At 47.0% G+C, this 18480-nt stretch overlaps 1 protein-coding gene across 3 annotated transcripts; it reads left to right on the top strand.

Annotated features, from left to right (window-relative positions):
- The first annotated feature begins 2866 nt into the window (after positions 1-2866).
- Positions 2867-18257, top strand: Dpf2 (double PHD fingers 2). 3 transcript variants are annotated; one of them, XM_006230850.4, is made up of 12 exons: positions 2867-3036; positions 8208-8368; positions 8751-8858; positions 9666-9829; positions 10772-10864; positions 10997-11075; positions 11552-11593; positions 12556-12693; positions 12823-12951; positions 13097-13209; positions 13987-14068; positions 17004-18249. In XM_006230850.4, exons 1-12 carry the CDS (start codon positions 3005-3007, stop codon positions 17078-17080), a joined length of 1218 nt encoding a protein of 405 aa, XP_006230912.1. In that variant the 5' UTR covers positions 2867-3004; the 3' UTR covers positions 17081-18249. The 3 variants fall into 3 exon arrangements, with proteins under 3 accessions (XP_006230912.1, NP_001101986.1, XP_038939870.1); XM_039083942.2 differs by lacking the exon at positions 2867-3036 and adding an exon at positions 3345-3496; NM_001108516.1 differs by lacking the exon at positions 11552-11593 and having other exon boundaries at positions 2954-3036; positions 17004-18257.
- Positions 18258-18480: the final 223 nt, after the last annotated feature.

The following is an 18480-nucleotide window of genomic DNA, read 5'->3' as shown; positions in this document are numbered from 1 at the left end:
CCACCCTAGAAGATTCTGTAGCGGTTGGACCTTCCCTCCAGGGTTTATACTGCACCCACAGTGGGAAGGAAATAGACTAATCTGCCCTGGTTACTTTGTCGCTGTGACAGATACCTGATGAAAACAGCTTCTGGAAGGTTTACCTTGGTTCCTGGTTCCTGGGTACAGTCCAGTCCATTATGTCGAAGAGATATGAGAGCAGGCTTGAGGCAGCCAGTCACCTTGTGTCCACAGCCAGGAAGCCAAAAGTGATGACTGTGGGTGTTTCAATTACTTTCTCTTTTATTCAGTCTGGGACTTCAGTCCATGGGATGGTGCCACCCACAGTCAGGGTGGTCTTCCCCCCACCATTAACTAGATCTAGAAAGTCCTTCACAGATATCTCCAGAGTTTCCATACTAAGTCTGATCTCATTAAGTTGACCACCAAGACTAACTACCATCCAAACCAAGTATCCATGGTGGCTATTGGACATTGATTTAGATGTGTGGCAGGGAGGGGCTGGCAGGGGCTGGAGAGAGATGGCCCACTAGCTAAGAATGCTAGCTGTTCTTACAGAGGGACTGGGCTCAGTTGATGTGGTGCTGTGGATTGAACTCAGAACGTCTTCCATGTTAGGCTGGTACTCTTATCAACTGAGCTACATGTTTGTCCTTCAATTAATGCTATGCCATAGTTTTTAAATTACAAAAGCTTGAGATGAGCTGATAAGGGAATGGCCACAGGAATGGGAAGAAGCTCTGTACTTGCGGTAAGACCTTCGTGTTTTCTGACAGGAAGAAAGATGCACTGTCCTGTGTATCTGTGGGTTCTGCATTCATGAACTGGGCAGACCGTGGGTCCGTATACTTTTTTTAAAAATTGCAGAGGACTAGAGATGGCTCACTGCTTAAGAGAATTGGCTCCTCTTCCAGAGGATGAGGGTTCAATTCCCGGAACCCAAAGGACAGCTCACAACCGTATGATGCCCTCTTCTGGTCTTCCTACCACCCCACACCCCAGCATCAAGCACATAAGTGATTCACAGACAATTCCTGCAAACAAAACATTCATACGCATAAAATCAAATTTAACAAAAAAACCCCGCACTTGAGAGAGATGTCTCAATGGTTAAGAGTATTTGCTGTTCTCCAGAGGACACATACAGAATACATTCACACACACATACACAAACTAAATCTTTAAAAAAACAAACAGCAGATGCCCATGCCTTTAGTGCTAGTACTTGAGAGGCAGAAGCAGGTGGATCTTTGTGAGTTTGAAGCTAACCTGGTCTACATAGTGAGTTCAGGTACAGCCAGGGCTATGTAGACAGACCCTCTTTCTTTTTTCTTTCTTTCTTTCTTTTTTTTTTTTCTTTTTTTCGGAGCTGGGGACTGAACCCAGGGCCTTGCGTTTGCTAGGCAAGTGCTCTACCACTGAGCTAAATCCCCAACCCCGACCCTCTTTCAAAAAACAAAAACAAATACAAATTTTAAAAGCCAGTGTACTGGGGTTGGGGATTTGGCTCAGTGGTAGAGCGCTTGCCTAGCAAGCGCAAGGCCCTGGGTTCGGTCCCCAGCTCCGAAAAAAAAAAAGAAAAAAAAAAAGCCAGTGTACTGTAGGAACACTTGACATTGTTAGCTGTCCATTAAACACTTGTGTGTACTTTGGGACTTCCTTTTGATTGTGGTATAGTTGAAGGTATGGTGCCTAGACAAGCTAAGGAGGGAAGGTCCTTCTATTTCTAGCTACCTCAGTGTAAGGAGGTGCCTGAGGTCAATGAGTTCAAAGCTTCAGGTTACCACTCTGACACAGGAGTTCCATGTATGGCTGGTGTCTGTCCCAGAACCCAAGGCAATAATGTCCTCTACCTGTGGCTCCTCTAGCTTCAGCTCAGGTCTCGGGTGAGACTGCATGAGTAAGAATGTAAGAAAGGTGCCTCTCTTTTACCCTACCCCACCCCGCCAGGAGAGAAGCTACACCAGCACTGAGGCTGCAGGAAAGTGAGAGAATACAGACTCTGCCAGGGCCTGCCGTTAATACTGCATACAGCTGGTAGCCATGTGTAAGCTTTGGGGATCTGTGTGGTTTCAATATGGTTGGCCCAGGGAGTGGCCTTGTTGGGGGAGGTGTGTCACTGTGGGGGTAGGCTTGGAGAGACCTTCCTCCTAGCTACCTAGAAGCCAGTCTTCTCCTGTTTGTCTTCTGAAGAAGATGTCGAACTCTCAGCTCCTCCAGAGCCATGCCTACCTGAATGCCATGATGATAATGGATTGAACCTCTAAAACTATAAGCCAGCCCCAATTAAATACTGTGCTTTATACGAGTTGCCTTGGTCATAGTATCTCTCCACAGGCGTGGAAACCCTAAGATAGGGTTCCATTGAGCCAGGGTGTCAAGAAGTAGGTCAAAAGAACTGTGGGATCCTGGAGTTGGAGTTACAGACAGTTCTGAGCCTCTATGTAGTGTAAGCTTAGGTTTTTCAAAGCCTACTTTATTTAGGGTTCTTAAATGCTTCAACCTCCCTTTTAGCCCACCGACGAGAGGTAGGGAAAAAGGCAGATTAATAGGCAAAGGGGGTTGCGGACAGAGGTACCTAAAGGACTGGGTACCTCCCTGACCTTTCCAATCCTTCCCTGTGAGTCAATCATGTGTCTAACGGTCAGCTAGGCAGGACACTGTTGCTCCTTCTAGCTCATCTGCCTGGCCTATTCACTTACCTTTCTCACTTTCCAACCAAGCCTTCCTGAGGCTCTACTAAATGGAGGGGAGACAGATCTCCAGAATGAGCTGCAGAGGGCGCATAGTTTTCCAATCGCGCCTGCGCATCGGGATCCCCTAGGCTCCAGGTCGGGTCGTTTTTTTTTTTTTTTTTTAGCGCTCGCCCTCGTGAGCCTGTGCGTGCGCGCACCCTCGGGCTGCGCCTGCGCAGAGGATCGAGGACCGTGTGTCCTGAGAAGGCTTAGCGCCTGCGCGTTGCGGGCTTCGGGGCCTCCCGGCCTGAGGGAGAGGAACTGGGAAGATGGCGGCTGTGGTGGAGAATGTAGTGAAGCTGTGAGTGGTCTTCTTTTTTCTTTTTCTTTTTAAAAATCTCTCCTGTACAGGAAATCTTGTAATGGGGCCTGGGAGTAGAGAGGGAAGTGCGGGAAGAGAAAAGACAGAGAGAAGGACATGCCCGGGAAGTCCTTGCTGTGCGACTGCTGGTAGGGAGGGCAACAGGAGACTCTGGAGAAGGCGCTGGGCTTCTTTTGGAAACTTGTGGAGACCGGGAGGGGGGCACACTAGAGTCCCCGACGAGCGTCCTTCTCGCGGGCCGAGCCCCGAGCGGAGCTGCGGACTGCGAACGAGAGGCTCACGGTCCCTGGCCCCTCAGTCCCGTCGCGCTGAGGCCGGCGGCCCTGGGAGATCGGGGTCCCCTCTCCGCCCACCGCCCTCCCTGGGACTACAGGCTCCGCCGTACCTGCTGGGATCCTAAGATTTAAGCAGCCCGGTGACATTAACCGGGAAATCCGGGGTACACGAAACTAAAACTGTTCTTGGGAAGAATTGTTCCAAGAGCAGATACAGAAGGGAAAGAACTTCTGGGAGTGGGCAACTAGACCGGAACCAGACGGCCTTCTGGTCCGCAGGAGCCCCGAAGTGGGCGTTCTCTGTACCCTAGATGCCATTGTGCGGGTCAGATTTCGAGCAGAGCTGAAGTTAACGGTTGTTGGGAAACACTGGGAACGGGGACTGGCCTGTTAGCCGCTTCCCCCGAGTTAGAGGTGTTTGGGGTTTTGATGAGTCTCCTCCTTCCTTCTTGAAGAAGAATCGAGAGTTTTGGAACGGGGTTAAAAATGCCCGTTGGGCTTAAGAATGGCCTTTTCTTCCTTTAATGGCCATGTTGGGCGTGATGTAAGAATAGAAAAATGGAAGTGTTCAGGTGTCCAGTCAAAGCTTTTGGATTCTGGATGGCAAAGTAATGGTTTAGGAACTATTCTGGAGGACTTTTCGCAGCTTCATCTGTCTTTGTCGTGGGCTGAGCCCCCATAGTCCCAAGAGGCTTTTTTTTTTAAGGTTAAGTTGCTTCTCCCCCGCTGCTTGGAGCCCTTTTCTTCGAGAATGCTTTCCCACCTCCATTAAGCTAAGTGCCTTCTCTTGTGGCTTTTTTTTTTTTTTTTTTTTTTTTTTTACTTGCTTTTGGCTTCATCCTGCTGCCTCTTTCAACCACCCCTCCTCCCAACACTATTATCCTTATGATCTGCCCCCTCCGGCTTCCCCAGCCCTCTTTAGGCTGACATTTCCCTTAATTTAGAAATGAAGCTGTTAATTTAACATTTTTATGGTTCTCCTTCTAGACTCAGCTGTTAGGTCTTTGTTACTCTGCCTTTCTTTGTTGACCTCCCCTATTCCTGGTGGAAGGGGAGTTGTCCTGTGCCCCCACTCCTACCCCACAGGTTTCCTGTGAAAAGAGGAGCCACAGCTTTTACCCTGGAAATCTTACTTTCTAGAAGAACGTGTTGCCTAGGTTTTCAGAATTACATGTTAATGGAGCTCTTCATATTGAAAGATGGTCTTGCGGAGAATGGAGTTGCCAACCCATTGGTGTAGTATTTTAAGTGTTGGTTCCCATTTAAATAGAGCAGTGCTGTTCCTGCCTCTTTAACCAGTCAATGGTTCCTAGTGTCAGCGAGGTACTGAGTTGATTCTTCCCATTTCTAGGTGCAGAAGACTAGACATCACTAACACGTACCTCACAGAACTTTCCCTTTATAGAGAAGACTTTGATTCTCACACCATTCTCACTTTGGAAAGATGCCTTTCTGATACTTTCTTTTTTATTATAGTGTGCTTAAGTCTTCTGGCAGCTGACATCACTCATTGAGGGAAAGACCACTAGTTCATCTTTTTCTTTGATTTTTGCCTTGTGAGAAGACTTTGTCTTAATTTTCTGCTTTTCTCAAATACATTATCATGGTTGACATAGTCTTTAGAGTATAGAGTAAATACTAGTCTAAAAAATAACCATGACTACCAACTAGTTTTTAAAACTTTATATGAGTTATATAAGGCTATCTGTAGAATAACAGAAGCTTGAAATTTTTTGCTACAGAGTCTTGAATTCATGTATTCTCCCCTTTGCTGCTCTCTTCACACACACACGCACACGCACATGGGCACACATACATGTACATAATTTCTTCTGGCCATTTCTCCTACTAGAGCACTTGCTTCACCTTCTAGAATCTTACCTGACCTGCAGGAGCCGATTGGACATTCCAGTCATTCCTCCAGGCCTTCTTCAGCCTCTGTGCTTTGACTTTGCAGTCTTCAGCCCCACTGGGCTGGTCCTTCCTTCCGTTTGACTTCCAGTGTCAGCATCAATTCCATCAGCAGAAACAAAGGAGCTGCTGCAGTCAGCCTTGTTTATCGGTTTTTCCTGTGTGGTAAGGACAAGGCTGCCTCCTAAAGGCGAGCAAATGTGAGCCTGCTCTCTTCTGTGCTGTGCGCTCCAACACATTCATACCTTAATTATAGTTATTACTGCTCACTGAATCAACTCAGGCTGTACTTGTAGTGTTGCTGTGTGTGTGTTTTTATTAAGCTATGCAGTGGTCTCCTGTGACTGCTCAGTGAAAGTCCCTATCAGATCCTACGTTAGTGCTTGTCCATACAGCTTTAGTTGTAGGTATTGGCCACTGAGACTGAGACCTTCTCCCTCTTGCTTTTCATGCCTCCTTATCCCTACTATCTCCATCAGAATCCTGGCAGGCCAGAGATCATCTAATCTAACTGCCCCAATCTATAGGAGAGGAATGGAGGTTCATACAGATTAACCACATGACTGTGTCCATGTGGTGCCTGTACCAAAATCAGTCTTTTTACTCCCAAATCCATCCTGATGTGATCTAGATGACACCTTCATGGGTCCTGGGGATACTATGGGAAAGAAGTCTCTTCTGCCCTCAATGTTTTTTTTTTTTTTTTTTTTTTTTTTTTGTGGGGTGGGGGTTGGAATGTGGCTCAGTTGGTGGAATACTTGCTTAGCATGCAAGAGATCCTGGTTTGATTAGCGAGCACCACATAAAACTGGATGTGGTAGTGCATGCCTTTTGGGGAGGTAGAGGCAGGAAGATCAGAAATTCAAGGTCACTATTGACTGCATATGGGGTTGGAGGTGAGAATGAGCTACACGAACCACTATTTTTAAAAAAAAAAGATTGAGGGCTGGAGAGATGTCTCAGTGGTTAAGAGCATTGACTGCTCTTCCAGAGGTCCTGAGTTCAAATCCCAGCAATCACATGTGGTTCACAACCATCTGTAAAGCTCTCTTCTGGTGTGTCTGAAGATAGCTACAGTGTACTTATATATAATAAATAAATAAATCGTTTTAAAAAAAAGATTGAATATGTGACTGGGATATAGCTCAGTGGTAGAATACATATAGCACTTTGGAGGTTCTGCATATGAGCCCCAGAACAACAAAAAGATTGATTGACTGATTGATTGATTAAAAATATGAGTCCTTGGGGTTGGGGATTTAGCTCAGTGGTAGAGCACTTGCCTAGCAAGCGCAAGGCCCTGGGTTCGGTCCCCAGCTCCAAAAAAAAAAAAAAAAAAAAAAAAATGAGTCCTTACAAACTTACTGAACCAAAACAAGGTGGGGTCGTTGAACATGCTTAGAACCACAAAACCCCTCGCTCTCCAGTTTGCTGTCTTGTTATAAAGTACTTAGAGAGCCCCTCAGATTTCAGATCGCCTCCTCCAACACCAGACAATTCTTGGTGTCGGTTGGGAAGAGCCTGAGGTGGGCTTTGGTGTAACAGATTTTCTATTACTAGTTGTAGTGCTTAGTAAAAGTGGTCCTACCCCATGGCACTTCTCAGCACTGTGCCTGCCTTCTTTCCCCTAATTACCTTTGGATTGTTTGTACATGAAGAGCTTTTAAATTTTATCTTATTTGTATGAGCGTTTTGCCTGTATGTATGTGTGCCACATGTGTGACTGGTCCCCACAGACACCAGAAGAGGGAATTAGATCCTTCTAACTGTGAACCACTATATATATGGATTCTGGGAACCAGACCTGGACAGGTCCTCCTCGAGAACAGGTGTTTTGGGTTTGTTGGTTTGTTTTTTTGTTTTTTTTTTTTTTTTTTTTGTTGTTGTTTTGTTTTGTTTTTTGTTTTTTTTTTTTTTTTTGTTTGGTTTTTGTTTGGTTTTTGAGACAGGGTCTCTCTGTAGTGTTTGGTTGACCTGGAACTCTATCCAGATGAGACAGGCCTCGAACCCAGAATTCCACCTGCCTCTGCTTCTTGAGGCATTTCTGTTGTGTTTTATTGGTTTTTTGTTGTTGTTTTGGTTGGTTGGTTTTTTAGTCTTGTGTAGTTGAGGCTGTCCTTGAACTACATATCTAGCTGAGGATCACTTAACACCTATACCTCCCGTCCCGTGTGCTAGGATCACAGGTGTGTGCCACCATACAGCCTAGTTTGAATTTTGAGGCAGAGTTTTGCTGTCTGATTCAACTGGCTTTGAAGTTAGGGTAATATACCTACCTTAGTCTTACTATTAGACATATGTACCATTTTCTAGAACTGAATAGCGTTTTGACGGGTGAATCTGCTAATAGTGCACTAAAAATCTTGTGACGAGTCCTAGATCTTGTTGTTTTCCCCATTTGTCAGGAAGTTAATATCTACAGTAATGTCTGCAGCTCAGATGCTTAGGCTAAGACAGGTAGCATTAACCAGCTTGAGCTGGACATATGGGAACCACAGAATGAGCCATTCATTTCTTTCTTGTCTCTTCCTCCCCCAGTAGTGACAGATTGAATCCAGAGCCCTGTGCGGGCTGAGCAAGCTTTCTACCACATCTGTTTCCTTGACCATTCTTCACTCTATGTGGATTAAGATTTAAGTTTGACTTGGCAGGAGGATTTTCATGAGTTTAGCACTTGGGCTGAAGAATGAAAGAGACCTTGTCTCAGAACAAACAAATATTTAAAAAGTTTATGTCTGACTATACACATGATAAATTTGTGTGTCCCATGATTATTATTCAGGGGCTCTGTAACTTATCTTTCCTCATGTGATAGCTTAGTGAAGGTTCTTCTTGTCCCTTGAGGCAGAATAGGAGGCAAATGACAGAAAGAGAGTCTCTTAGATCCCTGAGCCTTTGAGAGAAGCAGTTGACAGGGAAGAAGGATGATTTGACCCCATCCCTCTATGTTTTACCGTCCTGCAGCCTTGGGGAGCAGTACTACAAAGATGCCATGGAACAGTGCCACAATTATAATGCCCGCCTGTGTGCCGAGCGTAGCGTGCGTCTGCCTTTCTTGGACTCTCAGACTGGAGTAGCCCAGAGCAATTGTTACATCTGGATGGAAAAGCGGCACCGGGGCCCAGGTAAGGTCGCAGACTTCAGGAACGGTGGCACAGGAGCACGAGGAAGCATCTGCTATCCCCTAGGAGATGCTCCTTAGGCTCCTTAGGTAGTAGAAGGCTCCACCACTGTCACACTGGTAGATGAGAACCAGGGGGGATGTAGCAGCCGGCCTTTGTTTTCAGCCTCTGAGGCAGCTATGATCTTCCGAGGACTAAGAACAGCTGTGTACTTCAACTGACATCTGTTTTTCTTTACCATGAAGTATCCCCACCCGGCCCAGGCTCACATGTTCTGTACCCTTGCTCTAGAACTCAATAAAGTTCTCATCTACAAGATGTTTGCCGTTGTTTTTAGGCTGGATTAGGGCTTAATAGTTCTTCCTTCCCTTCCTTCCTTCCACAGGATTGGCCTCTGGACAGTTGTACTCCTACCCTGCCCGACGCTGGCGAAAAAAGCGTCGAGCCCACCCACCTGAGGATCCCAGGCTTTCTTTCCCGTCTATTAAGCCAGGTAGAGGCTGGGGTAGCTCAGTTGCTAGAGTGTCACCCAGCATACACTGGGCCCTGGGTTTAATATCCTGCTTTGCATAAACTGAACATGGTTGTATATTCCTATATAACAATACCATTGAGGAGGTTGGGGCAGGAGGATTAGAAATTCAGGGTCATTCTCTACTAATAGAGAGTCTGAGACCAGCCTGGACTACATGAGAGCCTCAAAAACCATGAAATTCCCTCAAAATGATATGGGTTGGAGAGAAGTCCCAGTGCTTGTGTGAACACAAGGACCTAAATTCTAGTCTAGCATTTATACAAAGCTCAGTGTGGCCAAGGCCAACATGTTCCTGTAATCCCAAAACTCTGAGTACAGAGCTGGCGCTTCTAGCTACCAATCTAATTCAGTGAGAGACTCCAAGGCAATAAGGCAGAGCCCCCAGTGTCCTCCCAACATGTGTAGCCACATGTGTTCATGCGCCATATAGACATATATGATTATGTCTTATATGTCATGACTAAAATAATCCAGAGTAAATAAACCAAGTAAGGGGCTCCCTTCTCAGGAAGGCCATGGTCTGTATGAGGGGAGGCTTGCTGATTGCCGGCTCTCCCCAGGCTCTGTTGAGCTTGCACATACTTTGCTTCTGTCCTTCAGGGAGCCCACTGTTAGTGAAAACAGGTAATGCAGCTTATTCCAGTGCCGGCTGAACAGATACATCTCGGTTCCTGGAGAACAGAAGTGGCTGGGTTTGACTTGGCCCCTCGTGGTGTAGATTCAGCTTCAGCCCTTCTGAGTTAGCTTCATCTTGACTTGTTGCAGACACGGACCAGACTCTGAAGAAAGAGGGCCTTATCTCCCAGGATGGCAGCAGTTTAGAGGCTCTGCTGCGTACTGATCCCCTGGAGAAACGGGGTGCCCCAGATCCCCGAGTTGATGATGACAGCCTGGGCGAGTTTCCTGTTACCAACAGTCGAGCACGGAAGGTATGTCGTTCCTATCTATGGCTAAAGGACTTTAATAAGGATCAGCCTCTTTTGGGTCTACTAATTGGACCACTAATCGTGTGCCACCAAGTGCTGCTGGGAATTGAACTCAGGACCTCTGGAAGAGCAATCCGTGCTCTTAACCTCTGAGCCAATTTTTGGTCCAATTAGTAGAACTGAAGCAGATCATGGTAGAATACATGCCTGTTGATGTGTAAGCCCTAACACAAAAAACAAAAATAGCCGAAATGGAGGCGGAGGCTGCCCTGCAGTCCTGGGCTCTGCCAGCCCCAGCCTGGCTCCATCTAGCCTTCCACACTCCTTCCCAGCACAGGCTCACACACTCATTCTCTCTCACACAAGGCAAGACTGACTATTAGAGACTTAGATACCTGCTGTGACATAGGTGAAGCACACTTGGTTCCCACCTGTCAACTGGGAAGTTAATGCTAAGCTTAAAGATGAGAAGAGCTACAGATGAGCCAGGTACGCTGCTAAGTATTCCCCATATGCTTCCTCTTGTGCAGCCTCATGAGGTAGGTCCTGTGGTTCCCATTTCATTGACAGGGAGGCAGAATCAAAGCGGTTAAAACTTCCCAAGGTCAAGTAAGCAGAAAACCTTATTTAAAGTAGGACATGCATTTTGGAAGCAGAGCAGGCAGAACAGGACGAGGCTGCCTGGGGTGCCAGGAGAGCTTTATGGAAACAGTGTTTGGCTCCTGAGAGATGGAGGACAGACATTCTAGGCTAGGGGAGCAACTTGAAGAGGCACAGGGAAAAGAAAGCATTTGGGGAAGCAGTGATGGGATTGCAGGGTGAAGAATGATTGTGGATTAAGCCTCAGAGAGGCTTCTGGGTAGTTCCAGGGGGCTAATTCTATCTTGTGAGGGTGCTTTGGGATGTGCTTGACTTCTGCTCATTCCAATCTCCTGCTCCACTCAGCGGATCCTTGAACCCGATGACTTCCTAGACGACCTTGATGACGAGGACTATGAAGAAGATACTCCAAAGCGTCGGGGAAAGGGGAAATCCAAGGTGAGGAGGGAATAATGAAGTAGGCTGGTCTGTGGAGGCCAATCTTATGACATTTCTTGCTTTCTGCCTTGCTCTTCTGGCCAAGACCGCTTAGTGTTAGTGAGGGCATCATCTTTTTGGTTTTCTTGGCAGAGTAAGGGTGTGAGCAGTGCCCGGAAGAAGCTGGACGCTTCCATCCTGGAGGACCGGGATAAGCCCTATGCCTGTGACAGTGAGTGCCACCTTAGGGGTGGGTAGTTCTTGCCTCAGACCCAGCTCCTGCTCTGGATATGGGGGGGGGGGGGGGGAGGTCATGTTCTTGCACTGAGTGGTAAAACAAGCCTGGGTTCTTGTCCTGCCTGCCAACCTGGCCTTCGCTTCATAGTGGGTGGGACCTGCATGCTCTGGGGAGAGATTTCTGTGGGTCCTGGGGTGGGAGAATGAGGGAACTCAAAGCAGGCAGTGTTGGCCTCATAGTGGGCAGCATCTAGATCTGCTGACCCATCAGGGCAGGGCTCAGGGGCCGGCCAGCCCTGAGGGTTAGTGTCTGTCCTCTCTCCCTTTGCTTTGGCTTACCCTACTTCCGTGCCTCCAGCCTGAAGTGCCACTGCTGGGGTTCTCTCTCACTTGCTCTGTTTTCCTGCTGCTGCTGCCCTGTCTCAAATGTATCAAGGCCTTCTTCTCACGACTTTTCTTTCTGTCTTTCAGATAGTTTCAAACAAAAGCATACCTCGAAAGCGCCCCAGAGAGGTAGCTCTCTCAACTTTTCAGACTTGTGGTTTTCCTATCCCTTTCCCCTCTTCCCTTGTTCCTCCTACCTTTCTCATTTCCTGTGATACTAGCTTTGGAATCTGCAACGGTATGAGGGTAGTGCTGTGGTACCCGGGTTGTGCTCCATTCTCAGTCCTAGCAGCTGTCTTTACCATTGCATCACAGACTGCCTCCTATGGCCACTTGGCCTAGTGTTAACAGAAACCCATTATGGATAGATTCATCCGATGTTCCCCAAACCAGACAACAGGCAGTCAGCTCACATTTCCACCATCAACACCACCACCTCCTCCCATCCTCCCATTCCTTCCTGCTGGCCTCCTTGCTCCTCTTGGTGTCATTGCTCAAGATAAAATGCCATGTAATCTTTCCTTGTTGGTTGGCAGGGGCTGGGCAGGGCACTAGTGTGGGAATATATTTCAGTTTCTTTGCGGGAAATTATCCTGGCTGGCAGTTAGTAGGTGCTCACCAGGAGACCCACCCTCAGCCCTTTGTCTGTTCAGCTGAGATTGGCATGCACAGGGTGGCATGAGCCTGACACATCTACATAGCAGAAAAAGAGCCTGGTCTCTCCTCATCACATCCCCCTTTTTGCCATAAGGCTACACTGTAGAACATTCCCGACCTGGAGCTCCCAGACGTTACTATTTCTTGGGCAAGTTGATGCAGCAGAGGCTAAGTCCTTCTAGAAGCCAGCATGGAAAAATGTTGGTAGCTATGGGTCTGTGTTTTAGAGAGGGAAGAGAGTCCCAGAAATTAAAGAGGCCCAGGGCTTGATGCTCTTGGCTAAAGGGAAGGGACTGTCACTAAAGCTTGTGCCAGAGTAGGGACACTGGGGCAGAGGTTTCCCTTGGGCCTCATTTGGAGCTTCATAACTTGTCACAGTGGGAAAGTAGCACCTTTGTGTCCTAATATTTCTCTGCAATCTTTTTCCCACCCAGTTTGTGGAAAACGTTACAAGAACCGACCTGGCCTCAGTTACCACTATGCCCATTCCCACCTGGCTGAAGAGGAAGGAGAGGACAAAGAAGACTCCCAACCACCCACTCCTGTGTCCCAGAGGTCTGAGGAGCAGAAATGTAAGCTGAGCTGTCGGGGCAGGCAATCAGGAGAGGAACCAGCTTGTTTATAAAAATCCTCCGTCTAGAGAATGTAGGGTAACCCAGAGCTCCCTTGACCATCATCAGAGTCTTTTTCTTTTTCTGTAGCCAAGAAAGGACCTGATGGGTTGGCCCTGCCTAACAACTACTGTGACTTCTGCCTGGGAGACTCAAAAATCAACAAGAAGACAGGGCAGCCTGAGGAGCTGGTGTCCTGTTCTGACTGTGGCCGCTCAGGTACCTCCATCCTCAAAAAGCAGGGTGTACTCGGTACCCACAACCCTCCTGGCCTGCTTCCTTGAGTGCTTTTATAGTCAGGCAGCCTCCCTTACCCACTCACGCTCTGGTCTCCAGCCCACTGTCTGACTCCCTTCCTCCACAGGGCATCCGTCCTGCCTGCAGTTCACCCCTGTGATGATGGCAGCCGTGAAGACCTACCGCTGGCAGTGCATCGAGTGCAAGTGCTGCAACCTCTGCGGCACTTCAGAGAACGACGTGCGTGCCCGCTTTCTGTCAGAGCGCACCCGTTCCTCCCTAACTCTCCCCAGGGAACTTTATACTTGTTTAAAAAAAAAAATCTTGTTTCTTGGGCGAGACAGTGTTCTTAGCTCTTGGGTCGGTAAACAAAGAACAGAGAAGTTTATACTTTGATAGAATTTCGATACTTGGGGGAACAGAGTTTTGTATGATACACCTTGAGGAAAATTAAACTAGTGATGTGCCAAGAGGTAACTGGATGCTGAGAGAGGTTTGTAGTTGTGTTTGCTTCTGGAGGAAGTGAGGTTGGTATTGGAGTTTGGACATTACAAGGATCCAGTCCCAGAAAGTATGGCTAGTGCAGAGGCCTTATGGTGGGCAAGCTGGCTGTAGTGAGGCCATTGTTACCCACTAGACCCTTCCTGTGACGGGGAGGCAGATCCTAGTTTGTAGGATCTTGGGCCGACCTTTGAGCTCAGTGAGGAGTCCTGGATCTGCTGCACATTAAGGACCTACAGATCTGCCCCATGCTTAGACCTTGAGGATGTTGTCTGAGGCTTTTTATTGGGCAGGGGGTAGGTAATACAGTCTTTTCAAAAGGTAACTGGCAGCTTTGTGGAGAAAAGATTATAGGGAAATAGTAGACTTTGTGATCAGTTAGACTCTGAATGGATGCAGATGGACAGACTGACCACTGATCTTAGCTGCTTCTAGTCCCTCTTGGAAGTAGCATCAGTGTCATAACTTAGGTACATAAACCATTGCACCTTTGTTCTTTCTTCTTGCCTTCTGCAGGACCAGCTGCTTTTCTGTGATGACTGTGACCGTGGCTACCACATGTACTGTCTCACCCCTTCCATGTCTGAGCCTCCTGAAGGTAAGTGGCTCAAAATATTTATCCCAGACAGCTCCACACACCCAAGTAAAACATTGACACTGAGATTTGTGACTTGTTATAGATTTGTGTGTAGTTGTGTAGTTTCAGCATTCTTATGTCTAGCAGCATAGATTTCATAACAAAATGTTGCGAATTAAAACAAAAACTTAGGTACTGGAGAGATGGCTCAGTGGTTAAGAGCACCAGTTGCTCTTCCAGAGGTCCTGAGTTCAATTCTCAGCAACACTTGGTGGCTCACAACCATCTGTAATGGGATCTGATGTCCCCTTCTGGTGTGTCTGAAGATAGCTACAGTGGGGGTTGGGAATTTAGCTCAGTGGTAGAGCGCTTGCCTAGGAAGCGCAAGGCCCTGGGTTCGGTCCCCAGCTCCGCGGGGGGGGGGGGGGGGGGAGCTATAGTGTACTCATATAAATAAAAATTAATAAATCTTTTTTTTTTTTCTTTTCTGGAGCTGGGGACCGAACCCAGGGCCTTGCGCTTCCTAGGCAAGCGCTCTATCACTGAGCTAAATCCCCAACCCCAAAATTAATAAATCTTAAAAAAAAATTTAATGGGCTCGGCAGTTAAGAGCACTGAGTGGGGGGCTGGAGAGGTGGCTCCATGGTTAAGAGCACTGACTGCTCTTCCAGAGGTTCTGAGTTCAAATCCCAGCAACCACTTGGTGGCTCACAACCATCTGTAATGGGATCTGATGCCCTCTTCTGGTGTGTCTGAGGATAGCTACAGTGTATATAATAAATAAATAAATAAACAAATCTTTAAAAGAGAGGGAGGGAGGGAGGGAGGGAGGGAGAGAGAGAGAGAGAGAGAGAGAGAGAGAGAGAGAGAGAGAGAGAAACAAACGGAGTGGCCCTCCAGAGGCCTTGGGTCAGTTTCTAGCACCCATTGGCCATTCACCATGGTCTATAATTCCAGTGCCAGAGAATCTCCTCTGGCCTCTGCAGACACCAGACGTGCACATGTGCACAGATATTTTTTATCTCTAGTGCTACAAAAAGCTTTACATTTTTTTCTTTTGCTTTTTGTAGTACTAGAGGTAGAATCCAGAACCCTATACATGCTGGCCAAATGCCCCACCCCTGAGCTATATCTCTGTTGTCCCTAACTCTTCAATTTTTTGTTACCAGGAGTGTTGTGCAGTTGATCCATAGCACTTGTGTAGAGGTCAGAGGGCAAAGTTGAGAACTAGTCAAGTCCACTTTCACCATGGGTTCTGGAGATTATCGAGTCATCAGGGTTGGAGCCATCTTATGGTCCCACACTTGTTTGTTTGTTTGTTTGTTTGTTTGTTTGTTTGTTTTGAGATAGGGTCTCACTACGTTGCATAAGTAGCCTGAGCTAGCTCGGTAGGCCAGGTAGCCAACCCTTGAACTTGCAGTCCTCCTGTCTCAACCTCTCGAGCAGATGGGTTGGGCTTGATGTAGTCATATTTCTCCCTAAAAATAAGTAGTTTTACTTCTCAAAAAAGTGGGTCAAACTGTAATAAATACCAATAGTGTTTTATCCAGTTATTTTTATTGCACAAAACAATTTTCTGTTTATCAATTTTCTTTTTCTTTTTTTTAATTTTTATTTTTGTTGTTGTTGTTTAGTTTTTTTAGGCAAGGTCTCATTACTTAAAAGAGATTCATCTCTGCTCTCCAAGAACTATAATTGTAGGTGTGCACCACCGTGCCTGGTTATTTCCTGTTTTCTGTGCGATTAGACTTGGGTAATGAGTGGTAGGATACACAAGCTCACTCCTTTCCTCTGACTTCTGCTTAAACACCAGAGATGTTGGGATTTCCGACTTTCTCAAACCAGGCATGGTGGTACATGCCTTTATTCCGAACACTTGAGAGGCAGATGCAGATGAAATCTCTGAGTTCAAGGCCAGCCTGGACTACAGAGTGAGTTTCAGGACAGCCAGGACTAAACAGAGAAACCCTGTCTTGGAGGAAAATGTAGTAGTTTCTCTGGATCCTCTTTTTATGACCTTTTTTCTACCTTTGAAGATTTATTTATTTATTTAATGTATGTGAGTACACTGTAGCTGTCTTCAGACAACGCCAGGAGAGGGCATCAGATCCCATTACAGATGGTTGTGAGCCACCATGTGGTTGCTGGGAATTGAACTCAGGACCTCTGGAAGAGCAGCCAGTGCTCTTACCTGCTGAGTCATCTCTCCAGCCCTTTTCTACTTGAGGCAATGACTCTTTTTTTTTTTTTTTTTTTTTGTCTTAAGTTGGGAGCATTTTAAAAACCTGTGACTGGACTGGCAAGATGGTTCAGTAGGTAAAGTTTACTTGCAACCAAGTCTGGACAACCCGAGTTTTAAGAGTTTAACCCTCAAAACACATGAGGAAAGACAGAAGAGACCCCCACAGCTGCCTTTCACATGCATGCTGTGGCAGTGCCCTCAAATAAATAAATATAATAAATTACAAAAAAAAAAGCAAAACACTTGTGTCTGCCCAGAGTATCCTGTGAGTCCCTGGGCCACTGATTTAACAAGACAGGGTCTGGCATGTTTGGGGTCTGTCCTTACACTCAGTGTATCCATCTCCATGGAGAATGGGTTTTGTGTGTATTTTTAGTATATGTTAAGAGTCTGTTGTCTACATGTATGTTAGAGTATCACATGAGTACCTGGTGCTCTTGGAGGACAGGAGAAGGAGGCATCAGATCCCCTGTAAATGGATTATGGATGGTTGTGAACCACCATGTGGGTGCTGGGAGCTGAACCAGATTCTCTTTACCTGCTGAACCATCTCTCCAGTTCCAGTTTTCATGGTTTGAAGACCAAGCAGTTCCCTCAGCTCAGGATAACCATGAAGTTGCTGCTGCAGAACGTTCCCTGTCCTGCTTGGGGTGAGGTCTGAGGAGTAGAAGACAGTTCTTGCAAGATCCACTCTGACCCTCTACTTCTTTGTAGGAAGTTGGAGTTGCCACCTGTGTTTGGATCTGCTGAAGGAGAAAGCGTCCATCTACCAGAACCAGAACTCCTCCTGATGTGCCACCCAGCTCCCCTGCATCGAAGGCCGTTGCTCTCTCTTTACCTTGGTTTTCATTCCCCCTCTCTCCTCTTTCACCCTGTAGTCCTACCAACCTGCCTTTGGCAACAGCACAGGGAGGTGGCAGCTTTGACTGCCTCTGGCCCCAAGCCCTCAGGGAGTAAGGAGCAGCATGCTGCCCCAGGACTGACCTGTGGGCCCAACTTCTCTCTGTTCTCCAAGAAGTGCATTCACTCTGCTTGCCTTGGGCCCAAGACCCTGGTGATTACAGGGCTCAAATAGGGTCCTCTGAGAAGGAATATGAGAGCAGCTCACTGTCTCAAGCCTTGCCTAGCCTCACCCCCAACCCCCTTTGGTTTCCTGGGTTTTGTCCCAGAGATGAGCCAGGCTGGGCCTTTTCTGAAGCAGCTGGAGTGAGCTGGCTGAAGTGGCACTTGCCAGGACCTTTTCATATCCTAGTCTGCTTCCCTTTGCCTCCTGCCAAAGCAGTCCCCTGTCCTCTGCCATGCTACATGAGGCTCTGTGCTTGAGCTAGAGTGCTCTCAACACCTCCTGGCTCTCCCTGTCCCACAAAGGGACAAGCAGCTTAAACCTGTCCTTCCTGTGCTTGGCTGGCTTGCTCACAGGTGCTCTCTGGCTACCCAAACATTTCCCATCCTCAGAACCTACTGTCTTCTGCCTCCTTCCTTGTTCCCTTTGGTTTTGTAGGGAGAGGGATAGTGTCAAGGGCTGTGCCAGCAGCTTGGGGCCGCAGGGAGAGGTTGGATAATGTGCCTGTTTTTTAACTCGATAAAAAAGCCTACCTCCAAAATCCCCTTTTCGTTCTTCCTGGACCTGGGCATTCAGCCTCCTGCCCTTAACTGAATCAGGAGCCTCTGCCTCCTGCCTGTGCATCCTGGCTCCCAGGTCACAGGTTGGTCCCCTTTCCTTGCACGCTAGCTAGTAGCTGGTAAGGTCTTCACACCCTGATTTTTCTGTTTCCTGCTTAGTGGCACTGACATTAAGTAGGAGGGGACAGTCCATGCCAAGATACTCTGGAGTGGGCTTCCCCCTTGGCTGTGGGCAGGCAGGCCCTAACTGTTGTTTTCTGCAAAGTTGAGGCCCCCTCTTCACATATTTAGTTCCTGTATTCAAAACATTAGTAAAAATAAACATTTTTACAGAGCCCTCTGCTGGACTGTTTGTTCCTGACTCCTTGTTGAAAGGTCATTTCATTTCAGACTTACTTAGTTAGGACAGTGGGTTTTTTTGGGGTGTTTTTTTTTTTGTTGTTGTTGTTTTTATGTTTTTTTGTTTGTTTGTTTTGTTTTGTTTTAAATTGAAACGAATTTTTCTCCCCAAATCAAAGTTTTCGTTAAACTCCATGTAAAACAGATATTAAATTAGTTATTTTGTTAG

The sequence above is a fragment of the Rattus norvegicus genome, chromosome 1 (genome assembly GCF_036323735.1).
Source record: "Rattus norvegicus strain BN/NHsdMcwi chromosome 1, GRCr8, whole genome shotgun sequence".
Taxonomy (NCBI): Eukaryota; Metazoa; Chordata; class Mammalia; order Rodentia; family Muridae; genus Rattus; species Rattus norvegicus.
Note: the sequence above shows the minus strand (reverse complement) of the source record. Positions and strands in the feature narration are given on the sequence as shown.

Coding starts and splice junctions, on each gene's coding strand:
- Dpf2 (XM_006230850.4), top strand. CDS start 3,005: ATGGCGGCTGTGGTGGAGAATGTAGTGAAGCT. Junction 8,369..8,750: donor AAAGCGGCACCGGGGCCCAG/GTAAGGTCGCAG, acceptor TTCCTTCCACAG/GATTGGCCTCTGGACAGTTG. Junction 12,952..13,096: donor TTCTGACTGTGGCCGCTCAG/GTACCTCCATCC, acceptor CTTCCTCCACAG/GGCATCCGTCCTGCCTGCAG.